Consider the following 27,155-nt stretch of genomic DNA (forward strand, 5'->3'; position numbering starts at 1 on the left):
CGAAAGGTATAATCCGGCTCTGGTTAGACTAGTTTTCAAATTCACTATTTTTTTATCCGTACTTGGTCCTGCTGTCATTTAAACAGTGATTGAACGTGCTTAAAAATATTTAAAGTGGTAGCAAAATTAAAGAGTTTAAAAACTATATTTTGTCATATTCGTAATTGTCTTGATATTTTTAAAATTTAAAGGGATAACCATAGATGAAATACCCGGAGTTTTGTGGTTTCGATTTGAATGGAAAAGCTTATAATAAATTAGTTATAGTTCTACAATTTTTAGATGTTCAACAAATCCCAAAAATGTATGACTTTAAAGTTTAAAAAATAAATGTTGTTATAAAGTCACAGCTTTCACATTACAATTTCAGATGAGCATTTCAATTTTATTCGATAGGCAAATAGTGCTTATATAAAGAGTTTTCTCAGAAACTTGAAGATTCATTACGCTCAATTCAAAATTATAGCCAATAAAATAACAGAATCTAATTAATCTTACCAGCTGTAATAAAATATTCACTTTTTAAGGATTCTATCGCAGTAAGATTTTTTTTTCTTCTCTAAACAAAATGCTGCATTTTTATGAATAAAGAAATAATCACAAATGTTCAAGAGCTATTTAATAGTTCAGAATCAAGACAAATGATTGCAACCCCACACAGTATATCATTTATAATAAAAACTGATACTTGTGCAATGTGGAAAAAGATCAGAAATGTATTTTTAAAGATTCGCATGCTTATGCATCTTGATGAGTCATTAATTGTTTCCAAGTCATTAATTGTTGTGAGTAATTAATTGAAACTTAATAAAAAAATTCACATTAAATGGACGAAGAAAAGCTTTTTAAAGAAAGTGTAATAAATTAAGACCAAATGAATACAAATATTTTTTTTTTATCATTTTATATAAAAAAATATTGCAAGTTGAAGATCATCTGTATTTTTTAAGTGAACTTTATAAATAAATAGGACTTTGATAAAACAACATTTATTATAAAGGCATCACTAAAATAAAATATACATTTTCAAGAAGAACTTTCAATCGGGCTCTCAGGTTGAAGATTAATTAATGTGTTGCTACAATCCACTAACTCAGATATAGACACCCTGCCTCTTTGCTTAATAAACTGGCCAACAGATTCTAATTCTTCTTTAGTAATGTAAATAAATTTTCCTCTGTCATCAATTACTCCTACTAGCCATTCTTGAGCCAATAGATCTTGAACTCTATCAATTGTATCCTGCATAAAATAAAAGCACTGTTAGTTAGTTACTATGACTAAACAAAAATGATTAAAAAAATTTAGAACAGCAAAAATACTCTTAACGGAAAATAATTATTTACATCATTTGATTTTTAAAAATTAAGATTTTATGATGAGAAAAATTTCATAGATACTTCTAAAGGAATTAAATTATGAGATTTCCTATGGCAATCCTCTGGTTAAAAGTTTTTTGGTTAGAAATTAGATTAATTATTATATTAATAATAAAGCAATGTATATAAAATTTTAAAAAATTGAGACACATTAAAATTAATAAACAAACATTCGTAAGAAATCTTTTCCTCTCTTGTTTTTCAGAAGAAATTTTGGACAAAAACCAAAGCACCAAGAAAAAAGCTTGCATCCAATAAGAACACAATATATAACACTTTGATTACCCTTGTGTTCTTTTTAAGATGCACATACAATAATTTATATTAAGAAAATCAAAGACATAAAGAACAGACAAACAATGAATAGTAAATAAAGTAATTAAAATATTCTATCACGAAGATTAACAAACAATGGGACCTAAAACTGGCACTCCATGTCTTTATGTGCTCAAAATGACCACAATGACTGTAAACAATTGAATTTTTTGAAGGTTTTGTCATTGTAATATTTACCTTAGCGTGTTTGAAATAAAATAATTCATGCCAGTGATGTTTTCACTTTTAATGGTGAGCATGAAAATACATAGAGTGCCAGTTTTGAATAATTATATTAAGTAAATGCAATTATATTAAGGTTGCAAATATAGGAATCCAAACAAAATTTATTTCCTCTCTAAGTAAATTGAATTTGGTTTATTATGGTCAGCATAAATCATAATTAAAATATTTAATTGAGTGAAGAATTTAGATAGCAACCATATGTACTTAAACAACAGCAAAAATTAAAATTTAAAAACACTGATATAAAACAACAATAATATTAAGTTGATTTCCAAACATCATTTTTATTATTAAAGCATAGTTATATTAAATCTAAGTTTTATTTTCAAAATCTAACTTTATACTGAGTTATAAATTTGAATTGATTAATAAATTGGAATTGTGATTGATATAGGAATCGCTGGCAGCAAATTATCACTATGGTAAGATTTTAATATTTTTTCAAACAAACACACAATTTTAACTTCATATAAAACGTTTCGGTGTTTTTTAGCATACATAATTTGTTTTTCCTCTCCTGAATTTACTAACTCCTATTTTTTCCAGAAGATAAGTTTTGTTGATCAGAAAAACAATTTTATGTCATGAAATTTAAATTAAAGGAAATAAGTATCCACAACTGCTTTCAACAAAATTGAGGTAAAGTGACATTCATTCCTCTGATAGAGTGTGTGAAAATAAAATTCATTTCAATTTTAAGGCACTTCAGTTTAAGAAATAAAACTATACTGAATTACCATAATTGTTTACAAGGAGGAAGAAAACTTTATAAAATATCATATTAATTGATTTTATGTTGAAGACTAGCGTGAATTGTATTGAAAAGCAATAAATTGCAATACATTCCAAAGTCCTAAATCTGAGAAATATTTAATGAATGAATCACACATTTTTCACATTGAAAACGCAACAGGTAATACAGTGACAAAAAATAATAAAATGTACTTTCTAGATCATGTATTTAAGACGATTATGTATTAATTTATTGCAAAAATATTTTTTCAATACATAATATTGGTTATTCACTATACTCAGATTCACTAACTAAGATAATATTAAAAATCTAAACATATTCAAAAATTAATCTAAATTTAAAGATATTTAGAACATTTCTGTTATTTTAAGCAATCACAAATGACATTAGCAAATTGAGAATGATAAAATATGAATTATCATATTTCATTACAATTTTAAAATTCTTTTAGCTTAAAACACTAATATGATAATCATTGACACCCCGCGGCAGAGCGGTGGCGCTTCACGCTGTCATGCCACAGGTCCCTGGTTCCATCCTCGGGCAGGGTAAGGTTGACTCAGCCTGTCATCCCTTCAGTGTGTCGATAAATGAGTACCAAGCATGCTTGGGAACTAAACACTGGGGGTTGCGCGTTCGACTGGCCACCTGACTTGAACATCTGCTCCTGCACCCCAGAGCCCAAGGTCAAGAAAACTGAGATGGGCACAGTAGGCCTTGGCCCTCTATGGGCTGTTGCGCCACTGAGTTTAGTTTTAGTGTATGATAATCATTAAAACTAAATATCTAATTATTGGAAATTAAAAAAAAAAGACTTTTAAAATATATGACAGAATTAAAGGGAGAATAAAAAAATATTTTACAATCTGCATGTAAAATTTTTAATTGAGTACCATTTACAAATACAAATATAAAAAATGATTTACAGCAGTCTGAGGTTGATTTAAATATAAACAAAAAGTAAAATCAATATTTACTTGTGTCTTAAGCTTGAACTGTGAAGCCAAATCTTCCAACAAAACTACTTTCTGATTCTATAATTGATATAAAGGAATGAATTCAAAACATTATAATTCATGAGTTCATAGTATAATAAATGTAAAGGTAAAGTAATTATAACTTACTTTGATGTAATCAATAAATTCTTGAAATTTATTGGCCTAAAAAGAAAATGTTTATGATATCAAAGGTTACAATATATTTAATTTAACTTAATTAATGGCTTTTAATATAAAGGAAAGAAGTATAAATAGGATTTTTTAACTGAATTACTTTTCAGTACATTTAGAAATGTGTAAGACACAATATTTAATACTCACTTCATCTGCATTATCTTCTTGATCATAGCCTTCTTCTTCAACAGCAAATGATTCTTTTAGTTTTAAGTATTCTTCATGCTCTTTTCTTTCTTGCTCTTCTTTAAGAGCCTTTTCTTCCTCTTCCTTAAAACGAATTGTAGGCATTATTTTAAAATAATTTTAATATAATATAATATTACAGATTTCTCCTTAGGAATAAAAAAGGGCAAAGTGTTTCCTTAAAGAAAAGAAAACTTTGAGTATTGAAAGGGCACTCAACACCATAAAAATGTATTAAAATGCATAATATTACGTAATAAAAGAATTTGATCCTCAACAATTTTTAAGTTCCCATCTTATACTATTTTATCTGTATATTTCAAAAAGTAATTTTCGATAATTACCTTAATAAGAGAAAAATTTGTAGTTTATAAATAATAATTAAAGAGACTATCGTAAGAGACTATTGCTGTGCATACATTTAAAAAAAAAAAAAAGAATTTAATTTTTTTTTTTTGATAAAGGGCTTGTAAGATTTTTTCTATTATTTATACTGAGAATTAATTTTTCCTTAATTCAAATTTTTTTTTAAAAAAAAGGTATTTATTTAAAAATAATTTCAAAACTTAAAATCACTTAAAAAATTCATTAATGTTACCGTTAAAGTATATAATGCAGTTATTTCACAGAATACCAAGTTATTCCATGAAATAACTGATCGTGTCCGTTAAAGTATGTAATATGCTATTAATTTGACACTTTAACTAGTTATTCTATGAAATAACNTGAAAAAACAGAAACTTATAAAAATTTAATCAGTTGAGAATAATCCTAACAAAATAAATATTTGTAGTAGTAATCAGAATTAAACTATAAACACAGATAATTTTTGGGCGGAATTATTATTTTAACAGTTAATTAATTTTTCTTAAAAATGGAATATGAATAAATAGGCAGTGTTTTAAGGGATGGTAGCTTACTTTTACAAAAAGGGCACTTTTATAGAGATCAAAAAGCAAGCAGGGCTGGCTGCCCTTCTAAAAACACTTAGGGAGAGCACTATTAAAAGCAAAATAAATAAATAAATATAAATAAAAAATAAATTCATTTTAAGGAGGCAATTTAATAATAATGACACTCATTTTTATCGTAAAATGTTTTAAATCAAACATTTAATAATTTGATAAAACAATATATTATCATAAAAATTTCGCTAATTAAAACTTTTTTTTATATAATTGTATTGTTCACAATTTTAAATCAAAAAAGGGTATGTAATAAAATTTAAATAAGCTTATACTGTAAAATTTGTAAACTGTAAGATTTATGTAGTAAAGATTTTAATAAAATAATGGTGCAGAGGATTCAAATTGAAAGAGTTTTTTTTAACAATAATTATGTAACATAAACTCATTTTTTTTGTATGTTATAAAATCTCTATATAAGAAGAATTGAATTTCAACAAAGCCATATGCCAGAACAACAAAATAATAAAAAAAAAATTACTTGCTTTTGATAAAATACTTTGCTCTCTTAATGTCTTAAAAACCTTTAGAAAAAATTATGTGGTTTGTTTTTAATGTTTAATAAAATGAATTTTATAAAACTATTTAAAATAAATTAACTGCATTTTATTCGTAGAAAATCATTGATTTTTGAAAGAATATGAGAACAAGTTACACACCTTCAGTTTGTTTTAATTACTTAACTCAATGTTAAACTCAATGTTATACTTAAGTCACGTGGTATTTAAATGATTCCTTTTAAGAACTATCAAATGCAATGAAGTAAAAACAAATAAATAAAATAATAATTGAATCTTTCCTTCTATTGATATAAGTAATGTCTAAAGAAGTTTTGTCAAAAATTACCAGGAATGAAAAAATTAAGAAACAATTACATATTCTTATTATATAAAAAATTAAATAATTCTTTTTTTCCCATTCTCCCCTACTTTTTAAATTTTTCTTGCATAAATCATTAGCAACAATAATACTGTTAAAACACTTAGCACTAAAAAAAAAAAAATGATTTCTTGTATTCTTCTATACTTCACATTTTAGGTACGTTTCCATAATTTTATTCAAAATTCGTCAAGAAGAGAATAGTCAAATTTTTCTAGATAAATACTTAAAAGCATCAGGTAATAATCAGAAAAAATTATCAAGAAAAATTAATTTTAATATAAAATAATTTAAGTTAGGAGAATTTTTCAAAAATAAAAATAAATAAGTAAACAAATAATTTTATTTAATGCAGGAAAAGAATACATTTCACTAGAATGGAATAAATAGCCCTCTTTAAATTGGCCAACTATGTTTGGTAATGATATGTTTATAAATATATATATTGAGGGGGTGACCTGGGTTTAATTAAGGCAATAGGAACTATTTAAATAGGTTTTCTTATGATCCCAAAACCCATAAATACATTTCGTAAAATTATTAATTGAAATTTTTTTCCTTATTTCAATTAGAAATTTAAAAAAAAAGTGAGGAAGAAAAACACTTAGAACACACAACTTTTTGTAATAAAATGTACTACTTGAAATTAATATAAATAGGAAAAAAATAATTGATAAAATTAGAAAATAATCTATATGAGCATTTAAAAAAAAAATTGTTTACCTCACATGAAACTAATTTTATAGCTATTAACACTGATAATGAAGTCTAATTTGATGCGAGCATAAAAGTATAGCAGTAGTAAAAATGTTTAAGCACAAAAAGTATTCAAGTATAAGCATACAAGAATAGCAACAATTAGAAGTATAGAAGTACGGAAAAATACAGCAGTAAACACAAGTAGAATGACACATACTTTTTTACGTTCTTCTTCTCTTTCTTGTTCTTCTTGTTTTTTTCTCCTTTCATCTAACTCTTTCTGTCGTTGCTTTCTATCTTCACGTTCCTCAAGCTCTCTCTGAAAAGTTCATTTGAATCATATTTTAATTAGCAAAATTAAAGAAATTTAAAAAAAATAAAATAAGGCATAAAATTGCATTTTGTTTCATTTGAATTTATTAAAAATAACAGAATATCAGAGATGCCAACTTGCTCCGGAGAGCAAATATATATTCTAAAATGGTAGTTTATCAATTGTGATTCTCGGTTTAATAAATTCAATTTAGAAGATTTTTATCCACCACTATTTCTACATAATTCGTAGGCTTATATAATTCACCACCTTCTAGTACTTACATCATGCTGCACCTTTAAAAAAGCAAGCAAAAATCGTCAAACATTTGCAAAATTTACTTTGTAGTTATTTACCGTTATTTTAATTATTTAGGCGTGTCCGGAGCAGTTGGCATCTCTGGAATATAAATAAAAAATTTGTTTCTCATGGTCATAGTTCAGAATGAAATACATTGTGAACATTGTTGGTGCTGGGTACTTGCTTCCCTCAATAATTAGTTAAGTTTGACTTTAATATCAGAAAGTCTGCACTAGCAAGTGAAAATTATTAATTTTCATCTATATAAATTGGGTTTATTTAAAAACAAGCTAAAAAATATTAAAAAAAAAAACCTATTGCAAACATTTAGCATATTAAAGAAATTTTTTTAACTTCTTTTCAAGCATGAAAATTAAAGAACTAATTGTAGTTTTATGTTTTAATTTCACACTCAAAAATCAGATGTGAAAGACACTCATGAAATATATCTTAAAGAAAGCCTTTAAATATTAAAAAGTTGTTCAAAAATAATAATTTTTTCACTAACTAAATTTTATTAAAAATTTGTTCGAACTGTTTAATGTGAAACAATTGAAATTTATAAGAGCAATAAACAAATGTAATGCAAAAAATAAACAATAGTTAATGTTTTTTAAACATTAAAATAATTGAACTTTGCAGCACTAGTTAAAATATCACACGTACAAATGTCAGAATTTGAAGAATAAAAAAAAACAATGTTGCACATAAACTACAATTCGTCACAGTGAACAAAATTCAGTTTTACAGATCGAAACAACAAATTATGTTCTTCAAAAATATTTAAAAATGGCTAAATTGTTTTTAAAAGTAAATTTCAGCAAAAATTGATTCCTCTAATTATATTCAACAGAGAGAGCACAATGGCTTTATAATGTCTGATTAAATTCTCTATGGTACAATTACTCTTATTTCTTCCACTTCATCATTTGATTATGATAATTAGACACTTTTATGAAAAATGATGTTTCATGAAAAATGTCAGATCTGATAGCCTTTTACAATAAGTGTTTAGTATTATTTTTTTAAATTTTAAATTTACTACTGCTACTTTTCTCTATTTTTTGTACATTATAACGTAGATTTATAACTCATAAAAAAAATGGGGTTGACTAATACAAAAAAAAGACATGGAGACATGGCGAAACCTCAGTAAGATTTTAAATGAGTAAAAGAAAAATAACATTATGGATAATATTTACATCTGAAGTGTGAGGATAATTAATTGTCCACTTTAACCACATATTTAAAAGTAGTTTGTTACAAGTTTACAGTTTGCCTCACAGATTTTGCATTAAACTAATTGAATTAAAAATTAAATTATAGAGAAATTAGAATGGCATTAGAGATAACACTATGGCAGACATTATATAAATAAATAAAAAATTGCTTAATTTGGTAGCATATTTCAAAATAATTATTTAAATATATTTAAGTTTAAATTTACAAAAATATTACAGAAGCAATGTTTTTTGATATGCACATTCAGGACTTATGCATATTTTAGACATATTTTTCATACATAAAGATTTGTACACTGATTATGTTACTTTTGCTACCAATTAATCAAATGAACTACAATTTTAATTTGTATTTTTTACAATAAAGGAACATTAGTTTATTACCAAAATAGTTTTTCCATTTATTATATTATATTGGTAATATTTAATGATAATCATTTGTTAGTCTTTTAAAAATAATTTATAACATTAAACCACAGGCTTTCTTCATGACAAATGATGTTTAACATAGGGATGTAACTAATAGTGATTTGTCTGAATATTCAGAGAAAAAAATTCATAATAATAAGTTATAAGTTGTTTTAAAACTTCAAGACAAAAAATGTTTAGACATGATTTAAAATTATACTTCTCTTTCTCTTCTTTTCTCTGCTTTCATTTCAAGTTTCTTCAATTTTTTTGCACCTATTTTACCATCAGGCAAAGCAATATCATCTGGTAACAAATCTTCCTCTTCTAATATGAAAACATAAAATATTTTAATGTTTAAAATACACATTTTTTTATTAATAACATTACTTAGTTATAAAGCTAAGTATAATGAATATTTTTTTTAAATTTTTAATTACAAAAATTCTTAATCATTACTCTACACCAAACTCTATACTCTAATTCAATTACTCTACCCACCATTTCTAAAATTCAAAAAAAAAGTTTTAATATTGTAATAATTATTTTTGTATTAAACCAAAAAATCAAAAAAAAAAAAATTGCAAAAATATTTTTAATAAATATTTTGCAGTTTAACAAACATTGGATTAGTTCTTCAGAACCTTCCCAAGGCTGATACAGATAAGCCTCAAAATTTAAGCAAATTTTTCATTACATTCTCAATTCAGCAAACAACAAAAATAGATGTAAAATTTTTTATCCTAACAATAATTTTTTAGAAATATATATAAACTCAAATCAAATCTCCAAATTGCTTCATTGTAAGTAATATTTTGTAAAATGTAGAATATATATACATGTATAATTTTCAGTAGATAAAATTAATATTCTAAAAATATCATTTTTTAAACATGATGCTACAGAATCGCTTTTTTACAAGTTCAATTTACTTAATATCCTTTCGGCGGAGTAGCTTATAACAGTCATGCATTAGACCTAACATTTTAACAATTATTTAAAACAAAAATTTGTAAGAATTCATTAAATAAATTATGTTTTTAAGCATTAAATTTTTTACATAAAATGTTTTGGAGCTTTTCTTTTATAAATTAAGCCTTATATATAGGTATAAAAACTCTTGTTAGCATGCACCCCGACTTTCCACTGGAATAGTTTCTACAAAACTTAATAATTTTTCATTACAGTATAACTATACTAACGTAAGTAAATTCTGGGATCAGTGTTCAACATTATTTGGTACAGACTTCACATAAAGCAGAAAAAATTAAGAATAATGCAAAATAAAAAAGCTCCTTTTTACAGAAGCAATGTTTAATCAGAGTGTAGTGTAACATCATAAATAGCTGACCCCTGCATCTGGAGTCTTTCTACAAATTCTTGGAACTCCGAGCAGGTGTTTTTTCACTGGAGGCGGTCTTCTTGATAGAAGAGGTTTGGACAAGCGAATGAAGAGCAGACCTTGTGTCGTCTCGATTCAGAAAATATTCTTCTGACTATTTTTGTTGTGTTTCGGAGAATACATTTATAATTTTGTCTATGAACTCAAGAATAGAATTGTACATAAATTTCAATATAGAATCATTTAATCCAGAAAATTTGAATAAAAAAAATCAGCTTTGATAAGAGTGATAGTTTTGCCTTTCAAAACGTACCAAAATCGTTTACAGTAGCATTATCTTTCATATGTTGAAGTGATATGCTTCGGAAATGTAGATCTTGGCATCAATACCAACGCTAAAATAACCAAATTATGATGATTCTGCAGCATTGGTACAGCAGTAATCAATATGGAAAATTGTTTCCGTTACAAAAAAAAAAATTACCTTTCTTTAAAGGAGAAAAATTACGTCAACTAGTTCTTTAATGATCATTTAATTAAATTAACTAAAATAAAAAAAATATTGCACAAACGCAGCTACCTTCTTCAGGAGATCTGGCAGCAGCTTGTCGCATTCTTTGCCTAACATTTCTTCCAGCTCTTCTAGGTGCTTCAACACCAGCCCCTCTTAAAACAGGAACTGCACGAGGTCTTTGTGCTACAAATATATACTCATTCATTCATCAAAGCAAAAAATATTAATAAAACTTTACAAACATATAGAACAGGGTTCATACAGAGATCAGAAGAAGAAATCCAAGGAGTATTCTAAACTAACTAAACTCAGTGGCGCGACAGCCCATAGAGGGCCAAGGCCTACTGTGCCCATCTCAGTTTTCTTGACCTTGGGCTCTGGGGTGCAGGAGCAGATGTTCTGGTCAGGTGGTCAGCCGAACGTAGAACCCCCAATGTTAAGTTCCCAAGCATGCTTGGTACTCATTTATCGACCCACTGAAGGGATTAAAGGCTGAGTNAGCATGCTTGGTACTAATTTATCGACCCACTGAAGGGATGAAAGGCTGAGTCAACCTTGCCCGATCCCGGATCAAACCAGGGACCTGTGGCACGACAGCGCGAAGCACTACCACTCAGCCACCGGGCGTTCTTCTTTTCGAATTAAAAAGCAGTAATTATAAGGAACTTTCAAAAATTTATATTTTGCATATTTTTTTCTAGCCCTTTTGAAATAAATTTTGACTTTGTTAAACTTTATCAAGAAAAATAAATAAAGTCATTTTTACACATAAATACATTTTCCAATTTCAAATATTTTAATAAATCTTGTTAAAGTACAGATGTTCTAAAGATTAACATAAAATTCTACCAATCTTATATTTTTAAATTTGAATGCGTAATAAAATCTAGGGCATTTTATACAACAAAAAAAAAAAAAAAAATCACAGTAAATTATTAATTAAGTTTGTTTGTAACATGTAAAATTAAAATTATTTTTTGCTATTTTTTTCTTCTAACTCTTGCAATTCCATTTTTTTTCTTTTAAAGTTTTTCTTATATTATTAGATTTTGACAGCTAAGTTATATCATTTAGTTTCCCTGCTTGGACAGCAAATTCATCAGCGGACGGTTCATCTATGCAACACAATAATCTAAGGAGTTTCTAAGGGCTAATTTGGAAATCTATTTTCCAAATCCAGGGAAATCTATTTCCGTTTCTGTGAAATCTAAGGACTAATTTGGAACTAGTTCCAAATACTCCTTGGAGACTTCGTTATTTCCATGGAGTATGAGGAGTCTGTACGCACCTTGCATATAGAAACATAAAATAAAAAAATTAATCAAAACTGTAAAAATAAGTATTACCATATCCAGAGTTCTCCCTAGAAATAAAATAGAGTAGGGCACTTTCTCTCTGAAAAAGGCACTTTGAGTTTTGACAGGGCACTTACTTAGCACTGCAAAAATTTACCAAATTGTGTAACATTACATAATAACTGAATTTCATTCTCAAAAATTTTTAAATTACCTTATTATACTATTTTATGTGTGTATTTAAAAAAAAATAATTTTCTCGCATTATCAAATACGAAGAAAATTTGTAGTTTAAAGGCATGCTAAAAGGCAACCGCTGTGCATATTTTTTTTTTTTTTTTTTTTTTTAAAAACTAACAAAAATGAGAAGTAAAAAAATAACTTGAAAGCTTTTTTCTATAATTTAATCTGAAAATGAAAATTTAAAGCTGCATTTTTTTACTTGGAAAAAAAAAAGAAATTTGATTAAAAAATAGTTTTAAAATCACTTAAAGAATTAATTAATATCTCTCCAAAAAAAGATACTCATAAGAATTTAACCAGTTGAGAATAATCCTAGTGAAGTAAATATTTTTAATAATCAGATTTAAACCTATAAACACAGATAGCTTTACCGAAATATTACTATTATTTAAACAGTGAATTAATATTTTTCAAAATGGAATATTTTTAGAAAAAGAGCGCATTTATTGGGTTAAAAAGGCCAGCCGCCCTTAAAAAAATGCTTAGGAAGAACACTGCCATATCCTATGAGCATGGGCAGATCATGATTTTGTGGGGCCCTGGGCTGAAACTACTTTGGGGCCCTAATAGCAAATTTGTCAAAAAAAAAAACTGTTTGCTATAGTGATGTAAATAAGTATATAGAAAAAAATAGGACAATAAAATAATTTTATTAATTTTTTTTACTTATTTATTTTTATTTGTCTATACAAACAGCAACTGTACAACATTATTTCAAAAGAAATTGACAGGTTAGGTGTAGTTATGTTATATAAATTATAAAGCAACCTTTCTGCATTTTTGTGGCGCAAATTCCTTTATTTGTTCAGCACATTATAAGATTTATGGAAAGAACTGATAAATGATTTAGTCGATGGTTCGACATTGTTGTCCTATATTTGTTTTCTATATATGACATCCTGGAGAAAGAGCGTTCAGCTTCACAGCTAGTGATTGGCAAAGTTAAAAAAATCCTTAAGATAGTGTAGCAATTTGGGAAAACGTCNCCGTTCCGTTCGATAGACGCGCACATGCATGGGTTGATTGATCTCAGGGTTGCCAACCTTATAATAGTTATTTTTTTTTAAATATTAGATTTTTTTTTTAAATTTAAAATATCACCGATTGTTTTCAGTGGGGACTGGGGCCCTTTGTATCCACGGGCCCTGGGCTGCAGCCCAAAAAGCCCTTAAGTAGATCCGCCCCTGCCTATGAGTTGAATTATATCCAACGTAATGCACCATGACTTTCCGTAATTATAAACATTCAATAGGTATCCTCAAAAGTAAACTAACAACTCTCATTAGTTACACTATTACCATTTTTAACTGACATTTCAACAGCATTAAAGCTTTTCTGACAATTTGGACATTAGTTGTTTTACAAGGACGTATGCTATAAATTCAACTACCATCACCAAAACATTTCTGAACTTCTTAAATTAAAAAAACCAAAACAAATATGTATAAATGTAAGTAGAGATATGACCAATAGTGGATAAAAGTAATGCCTTTTGAGTTGGTCCCTTTATGCAATGCTATTCTTTTGGTTTCTAGCCTGCAAATGACTGAAAGTCAGCAAAACTAAGCAATTTATTTGGAAATTGAGGCAGGTGTCAATACGGAAATCTTATGTTATGGAAACAATAGAATACTGGCATGCAAGAACACTGCAGATATTTTAAAACTTACTGTGAACTTGAAGATTTTAGTAAGCGTAAATCGGCGTACTGATCTAGAGACAACTTTAGTATTTCTGTACTTTTACCAGGGTTGGCAAGTTTTTGACACATGGTTTTAACCGTCATGTCAAAAACCCCTCTGTCGAAAACGTCAAAAAACCCCGACAACTGAACATGTAATTTTGTTTGTAAATATGTTTTCTTTAATGTGCTTTTTCAACTGAATAAAAGTTTTTAACTTTTATTCAGTTGAGTTTTAAAGTTTTTAAAATAGCAGTAATTCTTGACTTAGAGTTTGTTAGTAGTTACAAGTTTTGAAAGTTTTGTTTAGCTTATTTCTAATATTTAAGAAATGCCAAATTTTAAATTCTTCTTCTTAGTTCTAGAATTTATTAATAGTTCCAAGCTTTTTTGTTTCTTGTGTTTTGAGTACCTAATGATAAAAGTAAGTATCACTATTTTTAATAAGTATATTACAGTATTTCTTTATGAATGTATATCCTTCTATAAGAATGCATGTATATAGTTGCAAAATCAATAGCAATCATTTACAACATTCATTTATAAAGGCCATTATGTAAAAATAATATATTGTTCGCTATATGCCATAAATTAAAGAAAACAGTAGGTTTTTGACGGTTTTTACCACTGTCATGTCAAAAATCCAACCCTGACTTTTGCTAGTGTTTTTTTCGCAAAATCAATGCAGGAAGATGTTAATCAATTGAGAGTAAAATAACAAACAATTTTACGTAAAATATGCTTACATTTTTCAACACATTAAATTGTACAAAACAAGGCTAAACTTTTATACTGAAGAGGATCAGAATTATTTGTTTCTAATTACTAAAATATTTTCAATTTGATGGCATTTTAAAAATTCAGAAACATTTAGCGACAAATTACCTAAACATAGAAATTAATACAAAATTAAAGTATATATAATTACCCTCGTTATCAGTGTTGTTACTTGATCTTCTTTTACTTAAATAAGTTAAAACTAAAAGCAATATGATAACAGCAACAATAACAGCAACCAATATCATTGGCTCCATAATAGATATATAAAATTAACCTAAGAGCTATTGTGTTAAGTGTGTAGTGTAAAAATTTAAATTTTATAGGCTTAAACAAATGTGATACATTGCTAACTTTTAGAAAGTAACATTAGAACAATATTAAAAGCTCTATATTTAAATGAAAAAGTATCAACATCAGCAAACAGAAACAGAGCAGAACTTCGAAGGGTTTCGAATAAGTATGAGAATGTTCGGAATAAACTGAATGCACCGAATAAACCTGATAATAAAAATCAAGCTCTTTTTACGAATGAAAATGTGAAAAGTAGAATCAATTGAATAAATGTTTTAGTATATTTGATTGGTGTACGTAACTGTTTTGTGTTTCGGGCTGAGTTGTAAGAAATGTCTTAAGAAGCTAAAAATTATAAAGTGCGAGACACGTCGATGCAAAAATTTCCCTCTTAAATATGTTTACTACTGCATTTAATTTATAATTTTTAAGAAATTGATTGTTCAAATGTGATTTAATGTTTTAACACTTTAGTGAGACAAAGCCTCAAACTGTTTTGTTTATTTGCCCCCCCCCCCTCTTAGCGGCTTTTCTGCATTGTGTACAGAGTAATTTTATTCTTATCGTTGTAAAACAGTAAAATTCATTAAAAAGAAGACACTCTATATTTCTGTATGCCATTTATTACCATCTGCTATGCTTTTAAATTNGCCCCCCCCCCCCCCTCTAAGCGGCTTTTCTGCATTGTGTACAGAGTAATTTTATTCTTATCGCTATAAAACAGTAAAATTTATTAAAAAGAAGACACTCTATATTTCTGTATGCCATTTATTACCATCTGCTATGCTTTTAAATTTTCAAATGATACAATTATTCTATGATAATATATTGTATTTGTTGTGATCATGTTAATAACAGAAATTGTTTTATACTTACTTGTGCAGTGTTTTTCCCCCCATTTAATTATATGAAAATATTGAGCTTTATAATTAAGAAAAGTGAGAAGTTTTAGAAATACAATCAAATATAATATTTAGCTTGCAGGGTATTTTGTATTGCTGTGTAAATAATCTCACTGCTGCCAAGTTTTAAGTTACTTAAACGCTGTGTTTGCTGAAAAGTTATGGTCATACCCAACAAAAATTTACTGTTTATTTCATCACTAAATTTCTATAGTGTCCAGTTTGTAGAAATTATTTCGTATTTACTTCTAATATCTTTTTGGATTGTAGAAACTTTAATAATGTTGTAATGATATGTTAAGATACGAAAGAAAAATACAATTGGTATTCGTTAATTTAAAAAAAAAAAAGAAATTTATGCAAAATTAGTTGTAGCTTACAGAAGATACTTTTGAATTTTGCTGAACATAAGATAAAACAAGCTTTTCCTTTTTAAATTATAATTAAATCCTGGTAGGAATTTCTAATTAATTTTCTAAAAATTTTTGTTTGAAATTTGCTGAAAGAAAGAAGATGTAAACATAACATGATAGCTTATAAGTCAAGATTCCTTGTATTGCCGCTTTGTTTATTGTACTAAATGCTTGCTAACTTTTTAAACTTTTTTTTAAACTTTATATTATTATTGTATTATTATATGCAAACACAAAATATGCCCTGTTGTTTATTATTTCATTTTGTTTTAAGAGAAAACTTAATGGAAATTGTTCATCTTATTTTCCATTTTATTTATTTATAATATATAAGATGGAAAAGTAAATTATTATGTATAATAAATAATTATGTATGATGAATAATTATAAATAATTACTATAAGAAGATTATAAATCTATATCTGTCTGATATATATTGAAAAAGTTATTATAATAACAATATTAAGTGACTAAAAGTCAACCAACAAATGGTCATATTAAGACTCTGAAACTTTACTGACATTTTATTACTGGATATCAGTAAATTTCTAATAAGAAATGTATTTTCACTTAAAAATTATCGCACTTAGTCAATTTTGAATATTTTATGTTTATCTTGCAGTGTAATACCATGAATATTGACAAGTAATTAATTGATAAAAACAATCAAGAATCTATTATTTAAAATGAGTATTTAAAATGAGTATTTAAAATAATGATTTTTAGTTGATGTTAATCCTTTGAGGTACACAGAACCCCCTGTGTTCCTTTTATCTATATTTTTTCTGATGCTCTAAATAAAAACAAAAATATATATTTTTTATTTTTAATTATAAAAAAACGATCTAATAGTTTCTAAAAAAAAAAGTCAGTTAAATTATTGAAGTTAATTTTGTACTAAAGTACAAAATTCCAAAAAAAGTAATTTGAAAATTTTTTTTCCATTCATATTCAGAAATTTATTATTAATTTATTTTGTCTAACTGTTTCTCTTAGATCTAAAAGGCCATGGGTGTTACTCTTTAGTTGTGGTGACTGAAATCAGTCTTGAGAAATATCAATAGACTAAATTCCATCAAATAATATCTCTTTCCCATTTAAAATTAAATTTTCTACTTTTTCCTATTGTGACCTATTTTTTGTTAAAATATCATTTTAACAATCATTTTGTTGAATCTTTATTATCATTTTGTTAAATTCATTTTAAACAAAAATTTATTTTTGTTAAAAAAATAAAATGAAATTAGCTGAAATCATATTTAAATAATAAATTAAAGTTAGCTGAAATCATATTTTTATATTCAGAGTATATTTTATGAAATAGAAACTTCTTTTATGTAAGATAGTTATAATAGGATGATTGCTCCATTTATAAATGTCATGCCAGCTGTTCTAATAAATTTTGTTAAAATAACTCTTTGTGACATTTCCATGCCAATTTTTTATAACTCTTAGAAATTTAAAACTTTTTTAAAAATGAGCTATGTAACAGATTGTGCTTCATATTGTATTTGAAAATCAGAGTAAATGTAAAGGATGTCAACAATTACTTAAACAAAAATTATTAGAAGCATTTGATTTGATATTTTGCAAACACGATATTCATAAATGATGGAATTGTCGAATTTTCTGTTTCAACATATATCATAAGAATGCTATAGCTTCTGAAGATTTAGTATCAATTACTACTATTAGTAAAAGTATCAAGTATTTTAAATTTATTTACATATTGAGCTTTATTATTTATATATTCATGTAATATATATTTGAATTTTCAGGACTTTGATGGAAAAAATAAAACAGATGATTTCAGGATTAAGCCAGAAAAATAGGATTTGAAGAAAAATTAAGAGAATTGTTATGTAAACAAATTTCGAAGAAAGAAGTTTTGAATTAATATTCCATAAACAGTAAGAATTAAATTATTTTGGTTTGTATTTATGTTGCATGAGCAAATTGGTATTAAAGTTCCTTTTTTCTAATTTTTTTTCACTTATGTTTATTTTTAGCCTATTATACATTTGCTACAAATCTATCATTTATTTTGAAAACTTTAAAATTTTCATGCATTTGGATTGAAAATTTTATATTGTTATCAAGGTACAAATCATTGCCTTTTTATTTATTACTTAATTGTTTTATGTTTGTTTAATGGGATAACTTCAAAAGTTTGAATTAAATTGTAATTTATAAGAGTGTGATTTTGAGCAATTTGTCAGCAATGTCATTTAACTTTTTTCCGTTTTTACATTTTAATTTTGAAGTAGTTGAATGCTCTTATAATGAGCAAATTTCCAATTAGAAAAAAAATGATATTTTTTTTTAACATTTATGCATAATAGAAAAATGTCACAATAAAATATGGAATATCCTTGTATAATAAATACTCTCTATTTTAAAGATAAGTTTATTATATTTTTTCTTTCCTTGATATTTATTCAAGAGAAAGTTGCACACTGTATATTTGCCTTTAAATTGGTAATACTTAGCAATAAATTTATTGATTATTTTATAGCTTTGTACGAATCTTTAAAATTTTTCATTGCAAAATACAATTGGTGGTACTTTTCAGTTAACTAGATAGAAGACAAAGAATTTCAATTTTTTTTCAATTGATTAAATTCAATTCGAATTCCAATTGATTAAATTTTCATTTTATTGTGTTTAAAAAAAAAAGTTGGCAGAATTCTACATTTTTTGGCCATTTTTCGCTTGCGCCCATCAAATTGAAAACCCAACCAGTACAATTTATGCTTTGTAATTCAAATTCTAATGAAGCGTTTAATTTCTTTTCAATGGCGAAAATTTCAAATAATTATTTAGCAAATTTTTTTCTTGCAAAGTGATTTCTCTAATCTTTAAAAATGTCTTATTATTGGATTTAACTGTCTTATTCAATTTTTAGACTATAAAAATTAAAATAAGTAGAGATAAAATTTTTTAAAATTTGTTATATCATTTTCCCTATGTTTGAATTAGCTGAATGCTTTTTTTTTAATTAAGAAGTCATTAAAAAAATTAAATTTAGAATAAAGTGTATAAGTTTAATTAAAAAAGAAAAAAAAACTTTACAAATGTATTTCAATGTAGTAGATGCATATAACGTATTTAAAAATACAGATATTTGAATAACTGAAATTTCTTTTTATTATTTCCTAAAAGCTAGAAAGCTAGCATTAACATGTTTTTTTTTTTAAATTACTTATTTTAATGTATTATAAGTAAAACAATTAAGGTATTAAGCTTCTTATCAGCAGTGTGATGAATAATTTTAATGGAAGCAATTAATAAAATTTAACAATTTAATTTCTAAAAAGAGGTATCAGTAATTGTCTTTTGATATAATTCCTTACTTATTTCAATTCATTTATTGATTCATCAATATTAATTTCCTTAATGCATTGAAGAATTTTTTCTGCTATGTAATAAAAAAAAGAAACAAGCATTTCATTAGGAATACAGTTCAGTTTTTTGTGTTAATTAAATTTTAACAATAGTGCTTTCCCTATACGTTTTGTTATATATATATATATATAATGCCATTGCCGAGTGGAAGGATTAAAACAGGTCTAAGGCAGGGCAGGAGGGTACAAAGTTTATTTATTAATTATTAGTCAGAGCAGCATGAAAAGTGTAAATGAAAAGTTGTGTTCCTCGGTTATATGTTAGGGAAAATCTTGCAAAGTAAAGCCGTAGAAGGTTTCAATTTAGGGAAAGAGGGAAATCTTAGTAAATGTAATTGGTTTATCAAATAGGTCGAGCGTTTCCCACAGAGAGCAAAGGGAAAAATGTCTTGCTTTTAATTAAATGCATACTTGAGCCAAAAATAGATTAAAGGACAGGATGTGAATTTAAAAGTGTGAGAAAGCATTTTGTTTTGAATAATAAAATAAAAGAATATTCAGGAAAGAACTAACATAAAAAGATTAATTTAAGCTTTTTATGTTTCATACATATAAAATATGTTTATTTAATAATAAGCAATAAGTTTTATATAGGATGTTTAATTTTATGAACATTATACTAATTCTATATTATCTTATTTAATTAATAATTTTTTCAGGAAATATGGCTAGACAACGCACGCATGCTAAAGATTCTCGAAGTAATAATAGCAATATTAGACATCGTAAAACTTCTACTACAACTCGATCAGTCAAACAAAGAAGTCCTTATTTGGAAAATTGGAATAACAAACTGGCAATATTTGTGGCTGCAAATGTGATAATTGTTATTCTTTGTGTGGTATATTTTTTCTATCAACATCATTTAGAAAACATCATTGTTACTCCTTTAAATCTTCCAAAAGTAGTGATAAAAAGTGGTTTAGATGTACCAGAAAAGTTTTGGGGATCCTACAGATCTGGTGCTTACTTTGGACTTCAGACTCGTAGCGAGAATACATTAGCTACTGGTATGATGTGGTTTACTCAAAAGGTTGTGAGTAATCGAATAGAGATTCGTCATTGGTGTAACCAATGGGATAATATAAAGCATTACAGTTGGTTAGAGCATGATGGAGAAAATTTTGGCATTCAAAAAATTGAAGATAAGGATTATTTCCTTGTTACTTCATTTGTAAAGCAACCAGGTGGTGATCATGGTGGAGATTGGACAGCAAAAATCTCTGTTCGGCATAAAGTAAGATATATATTTTTTTATAGTTGTAACTAGACATTGCATAAGTAAGAATATTCTAAGAAATAGAGTTTTTTCAATTGAATGAACTTAAAATATGCAACAAAATTGGCAAATTTTATTGGCATTATTTTGAAATGATCTTTCATTTTGTAAAAATATGTACATTATATCATATCAGTACTTCATCAGTGTACATCATCATATTAGCTTTAGCAGACCATATTCTCTTCATTTGTGCCTATTAAGCTCAAATATTTTTGTGTGTAGTAAAGAGAAGAAATTATAAAATGTTTTGAGTTCTCATGTTATCCTAAAATGTTTCGCCGAACACTTAATTGGTGAACTGACAATATGCAGCAAAATCAACAAATTCAAATATCTGATTTTAAAATAATATATTTTCATTTTGTAAAAGTGTAAGCCATTTTGTGAAAGTGTAACTTTTAGTATACCATATTTTCATTGTCAATATTTTTAAGCTCAAATGTTGAGTGTAATTAAGAGAAGAAGAAATAATATGTTTTGGTTTTTAAATTTATGTTTTTTGAGTTATCCTGAAGTAAGTAAAGTTAGCAGTTTGTTTAATTGGATAAACCTAAAGTATGTTGTAAAATCGACAAATTCTAAGATACCACTTTAAAATAATAAATTTTCGTTTTCTTAAAATTTTAAAATATGTATTTCAACAAAATATATTTCTAGCATATTATTTTTACTTTGTATAAGATCATTTGAATGTATTGTGTTTGAATAATGTAATCTTTTAAATTTTTTGTTAACTTTATCCAGATGTCTTGACGCTAGTGTCAGCTAGTCATAAAACTTATTATTTAATCTATTCTTACTTAAAAAAGCAAGTAAAACTAATTTTATTTTAAAAATACTATCTTGAATCATAATATTAACAATTGATCTATATTCTGACAAGTACTATGCAAAAAAACTGTTTTAAAGTCAAGTTACATTATAGATGAATTTTAAGTTTTAGTGAAAAAAATATTTCATTTAATCGAATTTCAAGATAATATTTTATTAATTTCAATCAAGTTAATTTTTTTAATGAATCAACTGCTGTTAAAAATCAATTTTCTAGAATGATATTTTTTGTTGCCACGAGGATTTTAAAATATCAAATTCTGTAAAAAAAACGAGGCCATAGTTTGAGGCAGAATAAGATAGCATTTTGAGAAACGAATTTTTCTTCCCAAATGATTTGAAAACATAACTTTACCACGTACAGGCTTGGACTACCCCTGTGGCAGAATTTTTTTGAGCTTTCTGTGACATACCTCTCTATTACTAATATCTTTCTGCAAGATACTTTTAAAAATAGCAAATATACGTGTTACTAAATTAAGTAACAAAAGCGTCAACTTCAAAAAAAAAAAAAGAAGAAACTTTTCGGATCAAATAAAATAATTTTTTAATTAAATAAGTAATATTTTTTTTATTCTAATATTATGGGCTATATTCTTGCATTTTGTAGGGGGAAAACAAACTAATTATTTTCTTTTTTGCATTTTGTAAATCATCATCTCATTAAAAAAAAATTAAGAAATTGGGAAATCAGTAGCAGTACATCGGACTCTTCAAAAAAGGGTAACTAAATGCGCATTTTCATTTCGAGATTCAATTGTTGCAATAAATGATATAATAAAAATATCAGATTTTTAAGCTATCTGGATATAAATAGTAATAAAGTTATTAAAAAATTTAGAAAGCGAGCGCTCGCGAAGAAACCAAATTTTTTACTTCATTAATCTTTATTTTTCATTGTTCTCAAATGAGAATAGAAAAAGCATTTTTTTCCACTCGAATGCGCGAGAAAGGCATCTTTTGAATATAATTCTGAAGAAAAGATAAAATCTTTCGAAAATTTCTACAAAGAAAAAAAAAGTTTTTACATCCCAAACGAAAAATCTTTCTGCAGGAACTTGGTAACGTTCTGCGACAATGTCGCCACGATTCTGCCATGGGGTGGACTACAAACTCCAAAGTTTCCAAAATAAGTTCAATTTTTGCTCTTCTTAACTGCTTATGAAAGCTTAATGCAGTTTGTTTCATTCTGTCAGAGTTTTCAGTAGGGTTTGAAAAAACCTGGGTATTTTAGAAAAAACCCAACCAGCCTGGGTTTTATTGAAAAAAACCCGAGGAAAATTGGGTTTTATTTCAAAAAACCTGGGGAAAATTGGGTTTTTTTATTTAGTGCTCATAAACTTTAAGTTTTACTGTGTAAATATTTTTTTTTATTAAAAAGTGTTGTATAAACTTAAAAATAGAAATAAGTCCAAAAAATTATTTCAATTTTGTTATACATATTTTATATTAAGTTTAAATAACGCTTTATCACTAATACATATTTGAATCTTCTTTATTGTTAAATACATAACGTTTCACAATTTTTAACCCAAGCATTATAAAATATAAATGCAGTAATATAAAAGGAACAAGTTTATTAATCTTTTTGTTTTCACACGCATTTATTTACTATATTTATTAAACATTTATTAATATATATATATGTATATATATATAACCCAATAGAAAATTATAATCAGTAAAAAATAAAATTTCATCTGACTTTTGACTTTAATAAAAAACTGAAATAAATATTTAATGGTCTTCTATGTTTTTATAATAATATTAATAGAAAGTGAAATTAAAATTGCGTATAATTATAAAGAGTATCAGTTACTTACTCCATTTTTTTTCTCAAATAATTTATCTTAGGAAAATGATTTCATTTTTAGATAAATAATTTTAAAATGTTCTTGTATAGAAAGTTTAGCTTATTTTTTAAAGCCAGAAAATAAAACTGTTTAAATTCGTTAATGTATCACTTAGTAAAAAAAAGTTTCCTTTGAATTTTTTTAAACATATGAATTAATAATAACCTGTTTATTAATATATAAAGCATGCAACTATATTTGAAAAATTGATATTTCAGACTATATTATTAAATTTCTATTTGATTTAATTTCATTAAAATATTACTTTTTGAAAAAACCCACTTAAAGTTTTCAATAGTACCTACTATAAAATTAGATTCGAATTCCTTTTACTTTACAAATATTAGAAACTTAATTATATAAATCCTGCAACTCTATTTGACAAACTCATGCTGTACAATAAATGATATAAAATTAAATGTGCAACAATAAGTTTTAATAAAAAGTTTTTTTTAAAAAAACCCACTTATCGTTTCAAGTGGCTTTTTTCAAGGTGGGCACACCCAATAAAACCCGGGCAGGTTTTTTCAAAGTAGGCCCACTTGGCGAACCCTAGTTTTCAGAGAAATTTTGAGTAATAGATAGCTAAAATATTTCAGCTCTCCACATTATTCTCATGTTCACACAAGCCACTTTCTCTCCCTTTAAATTTTTAATAATCTCTTTTTTCGTAACAAACTGTTGATATTGAATGCTATTTTTTTCTTTTAGGAATTCAATCCATCACCTGTTCCAGTTTCTCTAATGTTTTATGCCTATGCTACTGCTGATGCTAGATTGACACCTTTTGTCGTTAATGAAGGCCATTTACGTGGTATTCGGGGGCATATGAATGAGCTTGGAAATTTTACTATTCAGTTTAGAGAAATTGAAACTAGCAAAACTATTTTAAAGTATAACTATCTTTCAACCTACGCACCATCTATAGCACATTTAAAAGAATCTGTAATTAGTCACCTTGCTCAATTTCAAGCAAAAGAGCGTGTGCAGCTCCAAATTTTAGGTTTGAATGGTGAGGCAATATTTCGTAACAAAAAAGGTGATAAATTTACACCAAATTTTATTGTATATCAAGTAACATTCATTCCACCATTTGAGCTTGAAGTTTATTTTGAATCTGGTAGTTTTACAAGTAGACCATCAAAATTTATCGGGCCATTGTATAATATGGAGTTAGATAATCACATGAAAAGATTTGAAGAAACATTTGAATATAAATTTCGTCTTCTGGATAAACTATACAATCCAGAAGAAATTAAAACTGCTTGGGCAGCTCTAAGTAATATGATTGGTGGTATTGGGTATTTTTATGGTTCCTCTTTAGTCCAATCTAGTCATAATAAAGATCCAATAAGTTATTGGAAGGCTCCTTTGTACACGGCTGTACCATCTCGTTCATTTTTCCCTCGAGGCTTTCTGTGGGATGAAGGGTTTCATAACCTTTTGATCCTTGAATGGAATCCTGAGATCTCTAAAGATATTCTAAGTCACTGGCTTGATTTAATAAACACTGAAGGATGGATTCCGAGGGAACAAATTTTGGGTGTAGAAGCAAGAGAAAGGGTCCCAGCAGAATTTGTTATTCAAAAAAACACGAATGCAAACCCACCAACTCTCTTTTTGACTTTTGAGAGATTGTTGAATAAGATGAAAACTGGAGAAATTCCAGAAGATATAGATTTTCTTAAAAGAGCTTTCCCTCGTCTTAAAGTGTGGTTTGGTTGGTTTAATAGAACTCAAGCTGGAATGATTCCAGGTACTTACCGTTGGCGGGGACGCGATTCTCAGACAGATGCAGAGCTGAATCCAAAAACTTTGACTTCTGGATTAGATGATTATCCACGTGCTACTCACCCGACTATAGATGAAAGGCATATAGATTTGCGATGTTGGATTGCCTTTGCTGCTGGTGTGTTAGCTGATATAGGAGATTTTATTGATGAACCTGTAGAGAAATATCGCAATACTCACCAATTTTTGACGGATAATAAGCTATTGGATTTATTGCATTGGTCTCTTAAAACTGAATCTTACTGTGATTATGGATTTCATTCCAGGAGTGTTAAATTGGTTCAAGAAAAAGTTCCTTTTTCACCGGGAAGTCATGAAACTCAAACAATTACTTATAGGGAAGTAAAAGAAGAACCAGCCTTGAGGTTTGTCAATAATTTTGGTTATGTTAGTCTTTTTCCATTCCTTTTAAAAATCATTGATGCTGATAATCCTAAACTTATAAAAGTAATGGCTGACATAAAGAATCCTAACTTACTCTGGACAGATTATGGGTTGAGGTCCCTTTCTAAGAGTTCACCATATTATCTGAAATATAATACTGAACATGATCCTCCCTATTGGAGAGGGTCTATATGGATCAATATTAATTTTCTTGCTATCCGAGCTTTTCATCACTACAGTGTTGTAGATGGACCATATAAAAAAGAGGCGAGAAGTGTATACACAGAATTGCGAGACAATGTTGTGAAAAATATAATAGATGAGTATAAACGAACAGGTTTTATATGGGAACAATATGATGATAGAACTGGGGAGGGAAAAGGTGTGCATCCTTTTACAGGTTGGTCGGCTTTACTTGTGTTGTTAATGGCTGAGATTTTTTAAAAATGCCTCTTTTTGAAGCAAACCATTATTCATACTGTGTATGAATACAAAATGTTTGTATTTGTTTTATTGTTCTGTTATTTATTTCAATTGTTTATGTGTTTGATGTTGAAAGTAATGTGACAGTGCAGTAAGCGACCATCTTTTGATAAACTTCACTGATAAAGTGATATTTTTTTTATTACGTTTGTTATGATTCTTATTTGTTGGGAAAATAAAAATGTGTTTTTAAAACAGAGGATTTTGTGTTAATTGATTTATGTATTAATTAGCTTATTTTGAGTATTCCAATATTGTGACCTTTTTAGTGTTTTTTTTGCAACAATGCATAGCAGGGCTCAAAAAGTTTCCATATTTTTTATACGTCCTCCTAGACTTGTAAATAAAAAACATGCCCAGGTGAAACTCTTCTCGGCTCAAACATCTTTTTCAAATGTATATTAAGAAAATGTATGTATGTCTCTAAATGGATGTACTATTTATTAAAAAAATTTTTTTAACACTTAATAATTTTAACTTTCGGTAAGAAATATATTCTTACTATATTCTAAATTATTCTTAATATATTCTAAATTCGGAAAAGAGAAGAATAAATATTAAGTAAAAACAATTTAAAAAAATTGCATGCTATCTCCTGCTTTGATATTTTGGAATTTTATTAAAGGTTTCAAGTAGATATTGTTATTAAAATGTTATCACTCCCACTTCATCTTCAACATTTAAATTCCATCTTTGATATATATCCCCCCCCCCCACAGCTTTTGGGGTAAGTTTTTTTTTTCAATAAAAATAAAAATGAGTAGGAAAATAGAAAAAAATTAGTTAACTTTATTTTATAAATTTTTTTG

General features: G+C 26.8%; 2 protein-coding genes across 5 annotated transcripts; one reads left to right on the top strand and one right to left on the bottom strand.

Moving 5' to 3' along the window:
- Nucleotides 1-973: 973 nt before the first annotated feature.
- LOC107441176 (DDRGK domain-containing protein 1) lies at nt 974-15,317 on the bottom strand. Its single transcript, XM_043041363.2, has 8 exons — nt 14,861-15,317; nt 10,780-10,896; nt 9,078-9,184; nt 6,813-6,914; nt 4,014-4,136; nt 3,819-3,854; nt 3,672-3,728; nt 974-1,242 (listed from the first exon to the last, which is right to left on the bottom strand). Exons 1-8 carry the CDS (start codon nt 14,964-14,966, stop codon nt 1,027-1,029), a joined length of 864 nt encoding a protein of 287 aa, XP_042897297.1. The 5' UTR covers nt 14,967-15,317; the 3' UTR covers nt 974-1,026.
- On the top strand, nt 15,304-26,545 carry LOC107441175 (mannosyl-oligosaccharide glucosidase). 4 transcript variants are annotated; one of them, XM_016054329.3, is made up of 4 exons: nt 15,304-15,615; nt 18,097-18,228; nt 20,382-20,959; nt 24,400-26,545. In XM_016054329.3, exons 3-4 carry the CDS (start codon nt 20,387-20,389, stop codon nt 26,305-26,307), a joined length of 2,481 nt encoding a protein of 826 aa, XP_015909815.1. In that variant the 5' UTR covers nt 15,304-15,615; nt 18,097-18,228; nt 20,382-20,386; the 3' UTR covers nt 26,308-26,545. The 4 variants fall into 4 exon arrangements, with proteins under 4 accessions (XP_015909815.1, XP_042897296.1, XP_071033911.1 ...); XM_043041362.2 differs by lacking the exon at nt 15,304-15,615 and adding an exon at nt 15,650-15,762; XM_071177810.1 differs by lacking the exon at nt 15,304-15,615 and adding an exon at nt 15,744-15,941.
- Nucleotides 26,546-27,155: the final 610 nt, after the last annotated feature.

This window comes from Parasteatoda tepidariorum, chromosome 2 (genome assembly GCF_043381705.1).
Source record: "Parasteatoda tepidariorum isolate YZ-2023 chromosome 2, CAS_Ptep_4.0, whole genome shotgun sequence".
NCBI lineage: Eukaryota > Metazoa > Arthropoda > Arachnida > Araneae > Theridiidae > Parasteatoda > Parasteatoda tepidariorum.

Bases quoted from the DNA above. Each gene is read 5' to 3' on its own strand.
- LOC107441176 (XM_043041363.2), bottom strand. From the start codon at position 14,966: ATGGAGCCAATGATATTGGTTGCTGTTATTGTTGCTGTTATCATATTG. The intron at 10,897-14,860 runs GTAATTATATAT...ATATATTTGTAG, and splicing joins TAACAACACTGATAACGAGG to CACAAAGACCTCGTGCAGTT. The intron at 3,729-3,818 runs GTAAGTTATAAT...TATCAATTATAG, and splicing joins AATTTATTGATTACATCAAA to AATCAGAAAGTAGTTTTGTT.
- LOC107441175 (XM_016054329.3), top strand. From the start codon at position 20,387: ATGGCTAGACAACGCACGCATGCTAAAGATTCTCGAAGTAATAATAGC. The intron at 20,960-24,399 runs GTAAGATATATA...TTTTTCTTTTAG, and splicing joins AAATCTCTGTTCGGCATAAA to GAATTCAATCCATCACCTGT.